Consider the following 18,469-nt stretch of genomic DNA (forward strand, 5'->3'; position numbering starts at 1 on the left):
AACTTCATAACATATGTTACATGTGGCTTCGGTAACTAGTTTCAAGAAGTTTCCAAATTACAATTCGAGACTAGATTTTTACATTTTCTGCTTTGCTTGCCTGTGCAAAACTCACTGCCATGATGCTAGGGTGTTGGGGATGGTTGCCAGGGCATTGCTACTGGCCCAAGTCAAAAGAGACCACACCCCGTTTTTTGAACACTTTGTCATCCACCAGGTGAAAACAATAAGTCCGATCAATCAGTTAAGTAAAAAGACAAATCATATAGGGAAAGGAGGGAAAGGAGGCGGCGAGAACCGGCTTGAGAATATAAATAATAGTTTAATAATAAACTTAAACAAAAACACACAAACATAAACAAACGCAGGGCAGCTGCCTGTAATTCTCTCTCTCTTGAACTATCGTCCACGGCTGCCTTTATCCCTCGCGCGCCCTATCAGGCTGATTGGGGACTGGGCGTGCGTCATTCCAGCCCGGCCCCGCCCTTCTCAACTCTACACTAATGTTATATTCAATCCAAAGCAACTCTAAAGGCTGATTTATCCTTATGCGTCCAAACTATGGCGTAGGCTCCACAGTGACCAATGCGTTTGTTTGCATTTATAGTTCTGCATTGGTGTGTCGGTGTTGTTCTGTGAGTACATAGCCAAAATGCTAACAATATGTTTCATAAAAAAAAGCCATGCAAACAATGTAATTTCTGGATCCAAAAGTATTTATTAAATTACTGTAGCATCAAAAATGAGCTCAAAGTATATGAACATGTTGAAATTTAGGTACATATTATTTATTATACATGTTGTCTGCATTGCAAGCAGAATATAAATGAGGAAATTAATGTATTCTTGCTCTTGAGTCGCTTAAATAATAATACATAAATATTTGTTATACTTTTGACGTTCCATGCTGAAAATGAAATACAATTATTTAATAACTACACGCCTGAACAACACAAAATGGGTGTCATTTACAACCAACTCTTCCCAGGTGCTTTTTAATTAGTTGACAAATTAGAAGGGTTCCATTTACATAATTTATGAAATATGATTATTTACTGTACTGTCAAACATACGGTCAAATCATTGCGCCGATCAGAAAGTTTGCGAGTAGAATACAAAACATTATTTCACTCATATATCAAATTAATATCAAGTAAAGGCCTGGAGAAAAAATGCTTTTTTGAGTTTATAAGCTGTAAACAGATATCTTTTGGCACGCGTCACTTGTAACTTCATTAAACACAAACAGAATAAGAAAACAGCAGGTGCTCCAGATTAAGACAATTATTTTAATGGTCCCAAGTCCAAACACAATGTAATATAATGCATAGATATTAAAATAATCTTGGCTAAAATGCAACACTACCTCAGATATCCTTGTTATCGTCCTGGGGGGTGGTCTCTGGTTAAATTGGACCAATCACAGTTGTTGTGGTCCATGTTGATGCTACGTGCAGTTAGATTTTTGAAGAGGTGCACGTCAAGCTACGCCGCAGGTTCGACGGCCTTATAAATCGGCCTTAGTACTAAGCCTAGACCCTAACCCGAGCTTTTGCTTTGGTCATAGACTTTACATTTTCATTGCGTATGCCCTCAAATTTAGACTTAAACCTTAGCGGTAAATTTAATGTTAGACCTCGATTTAGCTTTAACTATAATGTTAGATCCAATCCAAGCCAAAGTTGTAACTATAACACTATAAGGTAATAACATAGGATATACTTTTTCCGTGTGCTGTTCTGTCTTGCAAAAGTATACTCTTTTTATCCCTTTTTCTCCCAATTTGGAATGCCCAATTCCCACTACTTAGTAGGTCCTCGTGGTGGTGCGGTTACTCACCTCAATCCAGGTGGTGGAGGACAAGTCTCAGTTGCCTCCGCTTCTGAGACAGTCAATCCGCACATCTTATCAAGTGGCTCTTTGTGCATGACACCGCGGAGACTCCGCATGTGGAGGCTCACGCTACTCTCCACAATCCACGCACAACTTACCACGTGCCCCATTGAGAGCGAGAACCACTAATCGTGACCACGAAGAGGTTACCCCATGTGACTCCACCCTCCCTAGCAACCGGGCCAATTTGGTTGCTTAGGAGACCTGGCTGGAGTCACTCAACACGCCCTGGATTCGAACTCACGACTCCAGGGGTGGTAGTCAGCGTCAATATTCGCTGAGATACCCAGGCTCCCAAAAGTATACTCTTAACTACGAGCGCATATGGAAGCATTGACATATAACAGGGCCGGTACAAAGACGAGATTTTTGGGGTGGGGGCATTATGAGAACTTTGGGGGGTTGGTGGGGCAGAGGGGGCAGTTTGAACATTAGGGTGGAAGTTGTGAAAAAAAAAGGAAGTTTAATTAATCCATTTGAGTTGGGTCTATATGAACACTTTTTGTGGTGTTAATGTATCATTGATGAAATTGCTCAGGGGTTTCCATTTTCCAGCATGCTTTGCATGGGACTGGATAGGGAGAACAAGTGTTGAAATGAAGTGTTATTTTATGCATTTTTGAGCAAGATGAGAATAGGTGCAAATTTGTTAATGTTTAATATTCTGTTTATTGGTATTTAAAAATAGTGTCTGTTTTGCTGGAGTTTTGGGGGTTAATCTTGTAATGAAGTATGACACTTGAGCTTAGGTAAAGGATGGACTTTCACTTTCAAGTGACATTTGATTTGAGTGCTGCTTAGCTCTATAAGCAGTTGATATTAAATCGACAGTGCAACAGTTTCACTGTCCTTATACTCGTTCACCTGCATATACTAAATAAATTAAGTTGGACCAGCATAAGAAAGTTAATTAAATAAACCTTTGTAAACTGAGTTTGAAAAACCTAATGAAGTGGAGTTAAAACTACTAGAGTACATACATTTGACCTAATCCAACTAAATAATGTTGGCTCAATGAAACTGACAATCTGAACGAAAGACATCAAATTACTGATAAAACTTTTTAAAATTCAATTAAGTAAGGGTAATGACTTAATTATTTGAGTTTTGGAGATTTCAGTTTTTCCCATTCAAGACAAAATGGGAAAGCACTCACTGGTGCAGCCAAGATGGCCCCTGAGTGTCCTGACTAGATTTAAAAGGACTTTGATGTTATTCAGACTCCAGAGCAAGTGTAAAATGGCGAATAAGTGGATACCTGTGCCTCTCCCAGTCCCAGCTCAATATCTTCCAGGCTCTTACGGAGCAATGTTGATTTCTCCTGGGCGACGGGCGGTTGGTTGCTGTCCAATATGGAGCTGAGGAGCTGGGTGTGCTCCCCACGCAACGTCTCCAAACCCTGCATCACTGCTTTAGTGTTCAGCACGATCTCATCCTGCGTAAGCCGTTCCAGGGCCTCCTCTTGTGGGTACACCATGGTGGACATCACCCACGGGACACAGCACTCACTGACAGAGATGAGAATAAAAGAATCAGAAAAAACACAATGAAAAAAATAAATAAAATTAAGATGGTACCGTCTCCAGCACTATTAAAGTTACTCTATTTTCAATAATACTTGGATTTGTCTTTTTACCGTAGTGTTGGGGACATCTGCTATCAGTAGTTTTAATTTTTAGGGTTTCAAATCACACCTTAAACTTCCTATGGTATTCCATCATTTTTTAACAAAATACATTTTCCTCATTTAATAAAAATGGTTTTCTTTATCTAAGCAGTACATGACTGGGTGACTTTACTCCATTTGCCATCTGAACATACAAAAAAATTGGGCTTGATTCATTGAGCCTAAGTGGTCGTAAAAAAAAAAAAGCGACATCTTTGGTATCAGTGGTCAAAATTGACCGACAATTGAAAATGAATGGGAAAGATCAAAAAAACAGAGCTAATGTTTTTTTGTTTTTTTTGTCAACTACAATCAATAAATCAGCCACAATGCAGAAAAAGCAGACAAAAAAAAATACAGGGTGAGACTCTAAAACATCCTCAGTGCAAAACATAAACACCTACTACACAATAGGGCTCGGCGATATATCGAATATTAACAATATAATCTAGATAATTTTGCTGACGATGTAAAATTGACCAAAATCATGATATATATATAAATATCATGATGATTTTAATGTGCTTTACTTTGGCCATTAAGTTTCATAAAGAGCGCATTAGTAGACTAATTTCACGATCCTTCGGGGCTGCACAATTAAACAAAATAACATAAAAATGGCAAGTTGGTCATATGTGATTATTAATCCACAAAAGGCTGTGATTTAAAGACAGATAAACATGGTCTGTGTGTGACTCGGAACAAACCAGTGGCGCGCTGATCTGTGCACGTGCATGGCGGCGCTCTCAGATCAGTTCACGTGCATTGTGAAATCAAAGTAATGCAGGTTCAAGCATTCAAGCAATTCCAAACATTAGTAACAGTTACAAGTTATTATACAAATCTACAAATATGGCACAAAATAACAGAAAATGAGAAGATTACAGCTTTTCAGGAAATGCAGAACATTGTAAACTGACACATTGCCTTTTCTGTCACAAAAAAAATGACATCTTGATGGCGCCGCGGATGGCTGCCTCGGTGTGGAGCGCTCCTATTGTTTTGTTGTTTTTGTTTGTTTGTCCTGTTTGTTTGTCCTGTGTTTAGTAATCTTTTTCCAGTCAGTTTTACCAGAGACGAACTGCTGAACATTCAACAGCTTATACCAGACAGTCTTCTCCCAGTTTTTGAATATTCAGACATTTTTCTGGACATTTTAGTTGGAGGTGTGGCTTTGTTGTTCAGGAGACACAGGCGAGGGAGACGAGCCGGTGTGATGGTCATACTCCGTCGGCGCGGCTTTCGAACAGCGCTGCCGAGCATTCATCTTGCGAATCTCCGCTCTCTTCCTAACAAAACGGACGAACTACATCTCCTCACCCGCACAAAGACTTTTCAACTTCTGCTGCCTTGTGCTTCACAGAAACCTGGCTGAGTGAAGCCATTCCGGACAGCGCATTACATCTGCCGGGCTTTCAGCTGTTCAGAGCGGATCGCATTGCGGAGCTAACGGGGAAAATGAGAGGTGGTGGAACATGCTTTTACATCAATGAAAGTTGGTGTACAGATGTAACAACGTTAAAGAGGATGTGCTGTCCAAATTTGGAAGCGCTCTTTATTAACTGTAAGCCTTTCTACTCGCTGCGGGAGTTTTCCTAATTTATTATGGTGCGTATATCGCGCCAAGAGCGTGCATGAACGCAGCACTGCAAATCACAGACACGGAACAACAATACCTGGACTCGGTTATTATTATTCTTGGGGATTTTAACAAAGCAAATCTCACACGTGAACTGCCCAAATACAAACAGCACATTACATGCCCCACCAGAGACAGGAACATATTGGATCACTGCTACACAACAATAAAGGATGCATATCACTTTGTCCCTAGAGAAGCTTTGGGACTCTCTGATCACTGTCTGGTTCATCTTCTTCCAACCTACAGGCAGAAATTAAAATCAACCAAGCCAGTAGTAAGGACTGTAAAGTGGCAGAGCGGGAACTACAAACCTGCTTCGATTGCACAGATTGGAGTGTTTTTGAGGCTGCATCAACAGACTTAGATGAGCTCACAGATACTGTTACATCATATATAAGTTTCTGTAAGGATATGTGCATTCCTACTCAGACTTATTTGAAGTTCAACAACGACAAACCGTGGTTTACAGCAGAGCTCAGGCAGCTTTGTCAGGCCAGAGAGGATGCTTACAAGGGGATAAAGTCTTGTACAATCAGGCCAGGAACACACTGAACAAGGAAATCAGAGTGGCTAAAAGAAGATACTCTGAGAAGCTGAAAAACAAGTTTTCAGCTAACGACCTTGCATCAGTGTGGAGTGGCATGAAACAACTCACAAATTACAGGACTCCTACCCCCAACCCTGTGGTGGACCAACAACTGGCTGATGACCTGAATGTGTTCTACTGCAGATTTGAAAGGCCCAATTTCACACCCCACACCCACTCTGACCTTCACACAAACACCAACATCTCCTGCAACCCCCCTCCTGCTACTCAACCTGCACTTAAGATCTGTGAAGATGATGTGAGCCGCGTCTTTTGGAAACAAAAGACGAGGAAAGCTTCAGGCCCAGATGGCGTCTCACCAGTGTGTCTTCGATCCTGTGCTAACCAGCTGGCCCCCATCTTCACACAGATCTTCAACAGCTCACTGGAGCAGTGTGAAGTCCCATGCTGCTTCAAATGCTCAATCATTATTCCTGTTCCATAGAAACCAAAAATCACAGTACTTAATGACTACAGACCTGTCGCCCTGATGTCTGTGGTCATGAAATCATTTGAGAGACTGGTGTTGGCCCACCTGAAGAACATCACTAGACCCTTTCTACATCCCTTTCAATTTGCTTATCGAGCAAACAGGTCTGTGGATGATGCAGCCAACATGGGATTGCATCATATCCTGCAACATCTGGACAGACCAGGGACATATGCAAGGATCCTTTTTGTGGACTTCAGTTCGGCTTTCAACACCATCATCCCAGCTATACTCCAGAATAAATTACACCAACTCTCTGTTCCCATGTCTATCTGTCAGTGGAATACCAGCTTTCTGACAGACAGGCAGCAGCTTGTTAGACAGGGGAAACTCACTTCCAGCACCTGTACAATCAGCACTGGTGCTCCCCAGGGATGTGTGCTCTCCCCACTACTCTTCTCCCTCTACACCAATGACTGCATCACCAAGGACCCCTCTGTCAAGCTCCTGAAGTTTGCAGACGACACCACTGATGACGATGAGTCTGCATACAGAAGGGAGGTTGAACAGCTGGCTGTCTGGTGCAGTCAAAACAACCTTGAGCTGAACATGCTCAAAATGGTGGAGATGATTGTGGACTTTAGGAGGAACACCCCAACACTGACCCCCCTCACCATTCTAAACAGCACTGTGGCAGCAGTGGAGTCGTTCAGGTTCCTGGGCACTACCATCTCACAGGACCTAAAGTGGGAGACACACATTGACTCCATTGTGAAAAAGGCCCAGCAGAGGTTGTACTTCCTTCACCAGTTTAGGAAGTTCAACCTGCCACAGGTGCTGCTGATACAGTTCTACTCAGCAGTCATTGAGTCTGTCCTCTGCACTTCAATAACTGTCTGGTTTGGTTCAGCTACGAAATCAGACATCAGAAGACTACAAAAGACAGTTCAGACTGCTGAGAGGATTATTGGTTGCCCCTTGTTCCCCGTTCAAGAACTATACACTTCCAGAATGAGGAAAAAGGCTGGAAAAATCACTCTGGACCCCACTCACCCTGCCCGTTACCTTTTTGAACTGTTGCCTTCTGGCCGGCGATTCAGAGCTCTGAGCACCAGAACCGTCAGGCACAGGAACAGTTTTTTTCCCTCAGGCTATCCATCTCATGAACCGTTAAATTGCCCCACTGAGCAATAACTATGTGCAATACACAGTTTAGTCTTTTTTATATTTATCTGACCTCTTCTGCCATTTCATTCCTCTGAAAAAAAAAACAAAGAAAAAAAAAAAACATTTGCACTGTACATAACAGATTTGTATTTGCACTGTACATAACAGATAACAGATTTATATTAGAGTGCACTACATATGTGTATGTGTGTATGTACGTATGTGTATAACTATTTATTATTATTGTCTATGTCTTGCTGCTGTTTTTGTATTGTTTTTGTATTGTACACTGGAAGCTCCTGTCACCAAGACAAATTCCTTGTATGTGTAAGCATACTTGACAATAAAGCTGATTCTGATTCTAAAAGCTCCTTGTGAAGTTGAAGTAAATACGACAGCACTTTCGGTGTCAAAATAAAAGCCCCCAGGTGAAGATGAAGTAACCAGGACAGAAATATATAACTTTTGTATAATGCAAATCTAATAATCAAAATAATAATTATAATGAAGCATTATATTATAATAATCAACCTAACGTGTCCCACAGTAATAATTTAGTATTATGCAATGTTCAACAGGGGTTTAAAAAAAAAGTCAGTGAAGTAGCTTTGCACAGTAAAAACTTTTGAAGGTAAATAATGCTTTTTATTAAGCTACTAAGTATCATTGTGTATGAAATATAAATATAAAGTGCATGTGCATATAAATGAAAAGTATTGAATTGAATTCTCCCTTGTGTTTATTTAATGAAAAGCTAATTATTAGATTTTTTTTTAATGTCTTTAAAATATTTAATCTACTTGGCTACAATGGCTGTTTGGATGAAATGATGGATCCTCTAATAAAAAAAGAAAAAAGAAAAGAAAAACACTTTTGAGCCATTTTAGAGCAAATACATAATTATCGAGATATATATTGAATATCGTCAATAGGCTGAAAAATATTGAAATACAATTTAAGACCTATCGCCCAGCCCTACTACACAAACACAAAACTGAACTGGTGAGACTATAACACAAACACACACACACACACACACACACACATATATATATATATATATATATATATATATATATATATATATATATTTTTTTTTTTTTTTTTACATGTCAAAACAGAACACACACACACACACACACACACACACACAGGGCATCAATCAGTGGAGCTCAACAGCCATCACCAGCCCATCTGGCATCAACAATCATGCCACGGTCCAAATCACTGAAATTGATGTGAACATTAACTGAAGCTCCTGACCCATATCTGCATGATTTTATGCACTGCACTGCTGCCACACGATTGGCTGATAAGATAATTGCATGGATTATTGTTGGTGCCAGATGGGCTGGTTTGAGTATTTCTGTAACTGCTGATCTCCTGGGATTTTCACGCACAACAGTCTCTAGAATTTACTCCGAATGGTGCCAAAAACACAAAACATCCAGTTAGTGGCAGTTCTGTGGACCAAAATGCCTTGTTGATGAGAGAGGTCAACAGAGAATGGCCAGACTGGTTCGAACTGAAAATCTACGGTAACTCAGATAACCGCTCTGTACAATCGTGGTGAGAAGAATTCTGAGATGCGGGATGGCACTGTTTTGGCGGCACGAGGGGGACCTACACAACATTAGGCAGGTGGTTTTAATGTTGTGGCTGATCGGTGTATATCCAAATGCACATTTTGTGATAAAATATAAAATTAGGTTACAACAAGCCATCACACTACACATAAGGTTGCTTCAGCCATCTGCTTGCTCATACTGGCATGGAATGGTTTTCAAGTCATGTTATTTATATTTTGTTCACCAGATAGCAGCAATCTGTCTCCAGTTTATGTCACATTATAGAAGTGAAGGTTCTGAATTTTTTGTTTTTGTTCAATTTGCTTATTTGTATATGCAAATTAATAGTACAATTTTGAAATTTACTTTTAAATAAGATCAAAATAGCATAAAATCCCAAAATGTTATTGTTCTTACTTCAGGGAAGAAGAAATGTTATCATTATCATCATAAGAAAAAAAAGAGTTACACATCTGACTAGGGGTGGGCAATATGACCAAAATATTATATCACGATATCACCAATTTTTACCACGATAACTATATATATATATATATATATATATATATATATATATATATATATATATATATATATATATATATAAAAATAACCATGTTGTAATGCCTTTTTTTTTATTTTATCTAGTCACTGAATTAAATACTTTATAAATTAAAACTACTTCCTCTTTATTTGGAACTTGAAAACATGGTCAGAGTAAAAAAAACAAACAAACAAATAAACATTGATTGTTTTCAAAAAGTGGTAATCATTTCTCAGACAGAATGTGTACCTCATACGTGTTACGTGAATAGAATGAGGTGCGCATTTCTTGCCACGCGGTGGCAGTTTTGCGTAACCGCAATACAGACAATAATCCAAAATGTAAACCGGATGCCAAATTTCTACCAGTTTATCATGTACATCGCCCACCCCTACATCTGACACTTACAGTCAAAAATGACCGTGAATACCAATACGGTTAATATGCTTTTAGATTTGAGTTCAGAACAAAATTTTCTTTTTGTGTCTCTGTTTTTAAGGCCCTACTAGTTATATCCTAGAGATATGGGGATCTCAAATTGGCTCTAATTTGTTAGATTTGAACAATTTTCAAAGGTTGAAAACCAATTGTGGGTCACATGGTGTGAAGCTAGTTTTTTTGTCCAACAAATCAAATGTCTGAAATATGTATAATGTTAAAACTAGAAATGTTCTGGTAGCTTTATTTATTAACATTTAAACAATAATGTTAAAGTCTTGATTTTCAAGGGTCCAAATATACAATTTTTTTTCAGACTATGCAACACATGTGGCTCTTCATTTAGTGCACTACCTAGTTTTTTATGTTTTTGGATTTCAGAAATCAGAAATTTTAATGATGCATTCAAGAGCTTTGCAGATACTACAAAAACTAGATATTGCAACTGAACAGTGCAACACTCCATTTCTGGACTCACACCACACTAGCCTACATAATGCAAAAACATAGGCAAAAAGGTTTTTTGACCCACCTCTACGTACAAAATATTGGATTACTAGCCTATATTTGATATTTTATCAATCTTTATGTTAATTTTTCCTAAGGAATAAATAAATAAATAAATTACGCCGGGAAAGTTTTAAAAATTTGTTTGATTTGATTTGACACTGAATAACCAAATAAATATATTAATACAGACTATGCTATACATTGTTCCATGAATACCAAAAAATGGTGGGAACAAGCATATTCCCTCCTCTGATCATATTAACATGTTACTGTAATTCCTTCCTACCTGTTAATGGGACTTCGCACATTTGTATCCCAAGTTATAAACATATCATTACTTATGTTACAGGTTTGGTGTTACAGGTTTTTTTTTTTTTTTTTTTTTTAGAAGCGTTTAATATAACAGGCTCCACATTTTTATTGAAACAAATTTTCGCTACTGTACAGTAAAGTCCCTTACGTAGGTTTTCTGTGCATAGACTCGACTGATCGATAATTAAATTAATTTCAGACTAGTTTCACTAGTGATTATTGATTTTACTGACAAGTAGTTGCACAATTAATGATGTCAGAAAGCTGCAGATTTAGGAACAAGACATTGTTGAGGTTTAGTTTGAATCAAGGTTATTATCTTAAACTAAAACGAAAACTAAATGTAAAAAAACATTTTTAAAAACTGAAATAAAAATAAAAATAAACATAATTGGAAAAACTGTAACTAAACTACATTTTCATAGCTCTGAAAAACTAAAATAAAAAGAATCTTAAAAAATATTTAGTTTTTGTTTATTTTATCCCCTTTTCTCCCAATTTGGAATGCCCAATTCCCACTATTTAGTAGGTCCATGTGGTGGCGCAGTTACTCACCTCAATCCGGGTGGAGGAGGACAAGTCTCAGTTGCCTCCGCTTCTGAGACAACCCGTGCATCTTATCACGTGGCTCGCTGTGCATGACACCGCGGAGACTCACAGCACGGGAGGCTCGTGCTATTCTCCGCAATCAACGCACAACTTACCACGTGCCCCACTGAGAGCGAGAACCCCTAATCGCGGCCACGAGGAGGTTACCCCATGTGACTCTACCCTCCCTAGCAACCGGGCCAATTTGGTTGCTAAGGAGACCTGGCTGGAGTCACTCAGCATGTTTCCTTCTCACTCAAAGCACTAGCGCTTGTCAAAGAGTGGCGTGCTGTCATAGCAACCATGTTACGTTCCGTTTCCGTTTGTCCTACGAAGGCCATCTCGTTAAACAAGACTTGTTTAAAGGACGACACTCGGTATACTGCAGCCTTCAAAGGACGCATCCTATCTAGCATGCAGCCTTCGAAACGAGACACAGCTCACAAGACACACACGGGCGCTTTGTGTTTTGTTATGTTTAAGTTCCTTTGTACCATTAAAGTTTACGTTGACTGCTCAGGCGTATCCCACTTCCTTGCCCATCTTGCTCGTTACACATACAAATGCACCATTGTGGGTAATGAAACAGATAAACCAAAACCCAACCAAGCTACTGTACAGCGTTCCTCCTCCTCACTTGTAAACAGTGCTGCTCTTCCAGCTGTGACACACGTGCGTCAGTTCTCACGTGTTTCAAATGACAATGCGATTACGTCACACGCACATATAGCTGCAGAATGGAAGCATGATTTAGAGTAAAAAAGTACTTAAATATTTATCTTTTTCGCACCAAAAGTGATAGTGTCGCTTTAGAAGACACTGATTTAACACAGGGCTCGACAATAAGGACTGCCCGATGGCCCGGGGCCAGTTTGAGAGAAATTCAGGCCAGTTGCTAGAACTGTCACTTGCCTGATCGGGCCAGTGCTCCATTTATAACATTAGTGCAAGCAGACAACAAGCGATAGAGCACAAAAATTACTTGGAGCGAACACGGTCTCCAAACCGAGCGCTCAGATATGAGCGAGCATGATTATATTTAGTTTTTAACATGTTGGTGAAAATTAGTAATCCACACTAATGTGTAAAGAACACAAACTAAATCTGAAAACCCATCATTTGCTCCACAGAACTCTTTGCTTAAAAACACATGTAAATGGCAGGACAGCTGAGGTTAATATACATTTATGAATGTATATCTACAGTATAAAGCGCTTACATGTTTTATATTATATTATTATCTTTCAAATTATAAATGTGATACAATTTTGGGGGAAATTGTCTTAAAAACTTTAAAATATATATAAAAAATATTTAACTTCGAACACATTTTTTTTTAAGTCATGATGGTAAAAACAACTATTGTACATTTTTGTGTTGGGGGCAGTGAAAATTTTGGCAGGGCAAGTAAAAATCTGATGGATGACGTTTATGCTGACTGTCTGTGATTTCTGGAGCTTCAAAAAAGAAATCTCCATCCACTTACATTTTAAGGACCTCCTGAGCGGAGATATTTTTCTATTTTTCTTAATTTTTTTGGGTGAACTAACCCTTTAATGGAGACATATGCGGCATCGTTCTCCAGCGCGCCTTCATAACTCTCCCTCACAGATGTGCGCTGAACTCTTCTATCGCCTTCATAGGAATAACGCCCGCTCTCAGTCCTGATCGTAAGGGCCCAAACATACTTCACGCAATTACACAAACGCAGACGCGAGCGCTTCGTCAACGCATGGCCAATGCGTGGTCCCGTTGTACATACATTACTTGCGCTCGTGCGTTGCTCTGGCGGTTACAAACCTTGGACCACAAGGGGGCGAAAAAGTTTTTTAGGTGGTGGAGTCAACATGTTGACAGTTGAGGAGTGCGCTTTTGTATTTGCTAAAAAGACGACGGAAAAATATGTTTGTATATTCTAACTTGTTCAGCAAGACTCTCCTCAAATTGCTGACAGTTGTTGATTGAAAAAAGAAAATCTGCTGTAGCGCCCCTTGTGGCAACCCTCGGAATACAGTGCGTACTTGCGTTATGTTATGAACTGCGTTCTGACACATTTCGCAATGCAACAACACGTGAAATCGTGCTTGCGTAGCAAGATGCGTCTGCATTCACGTATTACGTAGAGTATGTTTGGGCCTTAACTCTCATTAAAACCTTTTCCGAGCAGCTTTCGAGCGCCACTGACTATCACATGAGCAATTGACAGCTCGTGCTCTTGTCTCAAGTTAAATGCACTCAAAGCAATGTACAGCATGCCAACTCATGGGCTGTATCCAAAAACTGGAAAATGCTGCTTTTGGAGGCTGTATACAGGTAGGATGAAAATAAGATGCTTTTCAAACTGTGCTGAGACCAGTTTCTTTAAGAGCTCCATTCATTCAAAACGCTGTTGGTTAAGCCGTTAACTGATTAGGCAGAAAGTTTTGCATAGCCACTAATGAAATAAAATTCTGTCATTGCGCTAAAACTTAGTTATTTTCTATAAGATAAATAGTGCCATTTTCTGGTATTGTTGTTTAGTTGGGGACTTGGCAAAAACATTTAAGTTGAAGTCATCAGTCAGTATTGTTTTTCTTGTTTCCTTATTTGTATATGATGTCTTGAGGAAACTGAATGTATTCATATGATGTTACTTTAATAATGTAATATTTGGATTGTTTTAGTGATTCAGGGTTCCCTTGTTCATGGAAAACCTGGACATTTCAGGGAATTTTAAAACAGTGTTTTCCAGACCTGTAAAAGTCATGCAAATTAATTAAAATAATAATAATAATAATGGAATTGTTATATTGAAATATGGAATACTTTTGTAGTTATGCTTGGCTCTAAAATATTTAATCGGCTCATTGCACTCCTGTTGTATTCCAAGAAATCTGTACATAGCTTTATTTAATGTGTTTTCTTTTCAAGCTGCTTTTGGTGCAACAAACTACCTTAAGTATTTTGTCTTTCTTTTTCTTGCCTAAGACATATTAGGGGGAGTATTTAAAGGGCTAGTTCACTCAAACAAAATTATTTATTTATTTTTATCCCCTTTTTTCACCCAATTTGGAATGCCCAATTCCCACTACTTACTAGGTCCTCGTGGTGGCGCAGTTACTCACCTCAATCCGGGTGGCGGAGGACAAGTCTCAGTTGCCTCTGCTTGTGAGACAATCAATCCACGCATCTTATCACGTGTCTTGCTGTGCATAACACCACGGAGACTCACAACATGTGGAGGCTCATGCTACTCTCCGTGATCCACTCACAACTTACCACACGCCACAGTGAGAGCGAGAACCACTTAATCGTGACCACGAGGTTACCCCATGTGACTCTACCCTCCCTAGCAACCAGGCCAATTTGGTTGCTTAGGAGACCTGGCTGGAGTCACTCAGCACACCCTGGATTTGAACTCGTGACTCCAGTGGTGGTAGTCAACGTCAATACTCGCTGAGCTACTCAGGCCCCCAGTTCACCCAAAAATTACAATTCTCTCATCATTTACTCATCCTCAAGCCAGATGTGTATGACTTTCTTTCTTCTGCAGAACACAAATGAGGATTTTTAGAATATCTCAGTTCTGTAGGTCCATACAATGCAAGTGAATGGTGACCAGAACTTTTAATTCCCAAAAATTACAAAGTCAGCATAAAAGTAATTCATAGCTCTCAAGTTAGGGATGTCACAATTATGAAATTTGGTTGACGATTAACTGTCAAACAATTAATTGAGATTATTATGATTAATTGTCCATTTTAGGGCTATGACAATTAATTGTCTCTTGAAGAGTTTTCACGATTGTCATATTTCATAAGGTGTGCTTTTTCTGCATGTGTACTTCATACACCTTAAGAAGTCATTTTTACACATTTAACTTGAAACATAAAAAAACAAATAATAAAATGTGGATACGTGATTTCACTTATGAATGACATGAAAAACAATGTTTTAAATATCAAAATATTTCTAAATACTTAAAATTTGTCACTAGTTTCGGTCAATTTTACATTTACACTGTTCTTTTTTGAACTCATGTATTTTACATTATATATATTTGTAAAAATAATAATAATATATATAAATTATTATATTTACATATTTTATTATATTATACAATAGTAAAATATTTCTGTCCTAATTTCTTCACTTTCACACGTTATTTTAATGCTCTTTGATTAAACCCACGAGCCCTTGTTTCTCATGAAGCCAAACCTTTGAGATTTAGTTTCATCATTTTATCACCCCACAGAATTAATGCGTGCGTCTCCTCTTTATCACTGCTTGTCATTAACACAGCGTATATGAACCAGGAACACTCATGGCATTTATACAATATATTTGCTTAAAATTCCCTTATTTGGGCATTAAAATGTGATTGGATTTAGAATGCCCAATAATCGCGGTTGTCTCAAATAACCGCGGTTAGATCAAATAACTGCGATAACATGGTTATTTAATAATTGTGACAGGCCTATCTTCAGTGGTTAAATCCACATCTTCAGAAGCAATATGATAGGTGTGGGTGAGAAACAGGTCAATATTTAAGTATTTTATTACTATAAATCTTTTGATTTTTGGTGATTGCTTTCTTCGTGCATTTCGCCACCTACAGGTCAGGGCTGGTCGAAGGTGGAGATTTATAGAAAAAAAGGACTTAAACATGGATCTGTTTCTTACCCACACCTATTATTTAGCTTCTGAAGATTTGGATTAAAACACTGGAGTCGTATGGCACCTGGATTTCCACCTGCATCCAGCTGAGGGCGCTCTGCAGCATTCATCATCACCTACTGACTGCAATGCAGCAACAGCAGCATGTCCCACATCAAGCCAACTGACATGCTCAGTTTCTGAATGTATCTGATCAAGAGCCACAAACGGCGTCCTGATGTCCACAAGCCTGGACAAGATTATTCCATCTTTCAAAGTGACGGACAGCTGCAAAGAGTAATCACGTAATTCTTGGAAATATTAATTAAGGTGATCCGCCGGACAAGCACTGCATCATGACTGTTTACTGTTTGAGAACAACAAGATAATAATATATTAAGATATTATTCTACACTGGTTGGTAGATAAAGAGAGACCTTGGTTTAAAGGATGTCAATATGAAACAGAAAATAGTTGTAAAAAATAGCACAAACTTTAATTTCACAATGCAACGTGCCATCCATTCTTCATTTGGTATTCTCATGAAAAAATGTCGCAGTATGAATAATGTACATTAGATTCATAACCCCTATGATTGCAGATATGTTGTAATGCAACACTGTCTGGATAGGGGACAAATATCACCAAGTGCATCACAAATCCATCATGCATCTTCTATTTCGCTGACGTGCTCAAAACAATGCATAATCTGATCATGCTTCAAAATAACATGAATACATTTCAACACGATTCAAAGACAACAAAAAAATCTGCTTTGATCAGCTACTGTTTTTAGCAAATGAGCTAAACTTTCCTCCACTGGAGCTGGCATCAATTTATCCGCCTATTTTAACTGTATCTTTTAGATGCAAAAACAACGTGTAAAAAACTAAGATAATACTGCATAGCTTGCAACTTGCTTTCGAAAACTGGAAATATACCTTTTTAGTCCGCAGATGCCGGTTCGGGATGTTTTGGGGGTTGGTTTACTTCCAAGCGTGCATATATGACTATAAATTTACCGTTATGGTTTGGGACACGTCCAAAAATCAAGATTCCGACCAATAAAATTAATTTTCAAACGTTAATCAGGTGATATCTCGGAGACGCATCGCAGTATTGATCGGATGATGCGCCTTTGTGTCTGAGACGCGCTCAACAAAACAAACGCCCGCGTGCGCGATGAGCCGCTTTCTCTTCGTCCATCATTATTGTGTCTTTCAGCACTATAGTTGTGGGATCTTTGTGTTAAAAGTGAGAGACGATGACCACAGCAAACTGAAAATGGCTGATGTTTGTGTGTGTTTTACTCCCAGAATCGAAAGCCCTGCGCGCTGACATCACCACACCCGCCCTCCTAAACAGAGCGTGGAGTGTTTTTGTGTGTATGTGTGAGGGCCACATTTTTGAAAATGTCCTCACAAGTACATACGGTCCTCTATGTAAAAACGTGCATAAATGCGCCAAATAATCTTAGTCTTACAAGTGACCCAAGTAATTTTACCACTTAAATGTTTACACCTAAAGAAATTAATAGCATGTCACATATTTTACAAATATTGCCATTAACTGAGCCAAGCACACCAAAGGCTGCATGCTGTGTTCCAAATGACGCACTATACACTATGCACTTACACAATACACTCAGCCATGCAGTGTATACACTTTCAAAGTGTATCATCCCAGTTGGTACACTTTTTTTTTTTTTTACTTCACAGAAGCATTTTTAACAGCTGACTGAAATGGCATTTCAAACGCACATGATGTGTTAGCTTTAGCGCGTTAGCCAAACCTCATTTCAACACTTATATCTCAAATAATCATCATATTCGTTAAGCGCAGGGCGATGGTAAAGCATTCAGCTAACATATGTAAGGTGCTGTCTTTACTGAAGTTTTGCTAGTTGCCACATTCACCATTATTTACTACAGATGGTAAGCCTCCAGTGCTCAGTGCATGAAGTGTCCAACAACATCCACCCTGTTTTGACGGTTGAAGAAGTGCATTATCCGGGTACTCATAGTTCACTTCTTTCTGTCGCATTTTCCATGTTAACATACTACTCGCACTACTTACACTACAAAATGCCTTAGAATAGTGAAGAAGTGTGTGGTTTGGGATGCACCAATAGATATAGGCTGAGTTCAAAATGACATACTATTACTACTTCTGCCATAAATAGTAAGACTAGTGTCATTTTGAACTCAGTCAATGTCTACTATAGGTGCGTACCAAACCTAGAAATAGTAAGAGTAGTATGGTAGTGTGCCATTTCGAACTCAGTGATTGTAAAGTTGAGTAGATTTTTTTTCTTTTTTTTTTTTTGTCAAAGCACCTCCAGTGGTGAGTATAGGAAAAGTAGTTTAAAGGCTACATGCACCCTGTGTCCAAAATCACATACTGTCCGAGTATGTACTGTATTTGATGAAGGATGCACTTCTCAGCAGGTGAAACAGTATGTTCTTTATGTATGCATGTGAGTAGTATGAA

General features: G+C 38.8%; 1 protein-coding gene across 2 annotated transcripts in view; it reads right to left on the minus strand.

Annotated features, from left to right (window-relative positions):
* The window catches only part of LOC127448882 (kinesin light chain 2-like), a 62,029-nt gene extending 44,708 nt beyond the window's left edge, over nucleotides 1–17,321 (minus strand). The window contains exons 1-2 of one of the 2 annotated variants that reach the window (XM_051711789.1): nucleotides 16,921–17,321; nucleotides 3,152–3,401 (exon numbers count right to left, since the gene is read on the minus strand). In XM_051711789.1, the coding sequence (XP_051567749.1) occupies nucleotides 3,152–3,379 (228 nt within the window). In that variant the 5' untranslated portion in view covers nucleotides 3,380–3,401; nucleotides 16,921–17,321. Of the gene's footprint in view, nucleotides 1–3,151; nucleotides 3,402–6,891; nucleotides 6,913–16,920 lie in introns of those variants that run through there. The other variant, XM_051711797.1, reaches the window with a different exon arrangement.
* Between the last annotated feature and the right edge of the window lie 1,148 nt (nucleotides 17,322–18,469).

Source organism: Myxocyprinus asiaticus, chromosome 1 (genome assembly GCF_019703515.2).
Source record: "Myxocyprinus asiaticus isolate MX2 ecotype Aquarium Trade chromosome 1, UBuf_Myxa_2, whole genome shotgun sequence".
Classification (NCBI taxonomy): Eukaryota; Metazoa; Chordata; class Actinopteri; order Cypriniformes; family Catostomidae; genus Myxocyprinus; species Myxocyprinus asiaticus.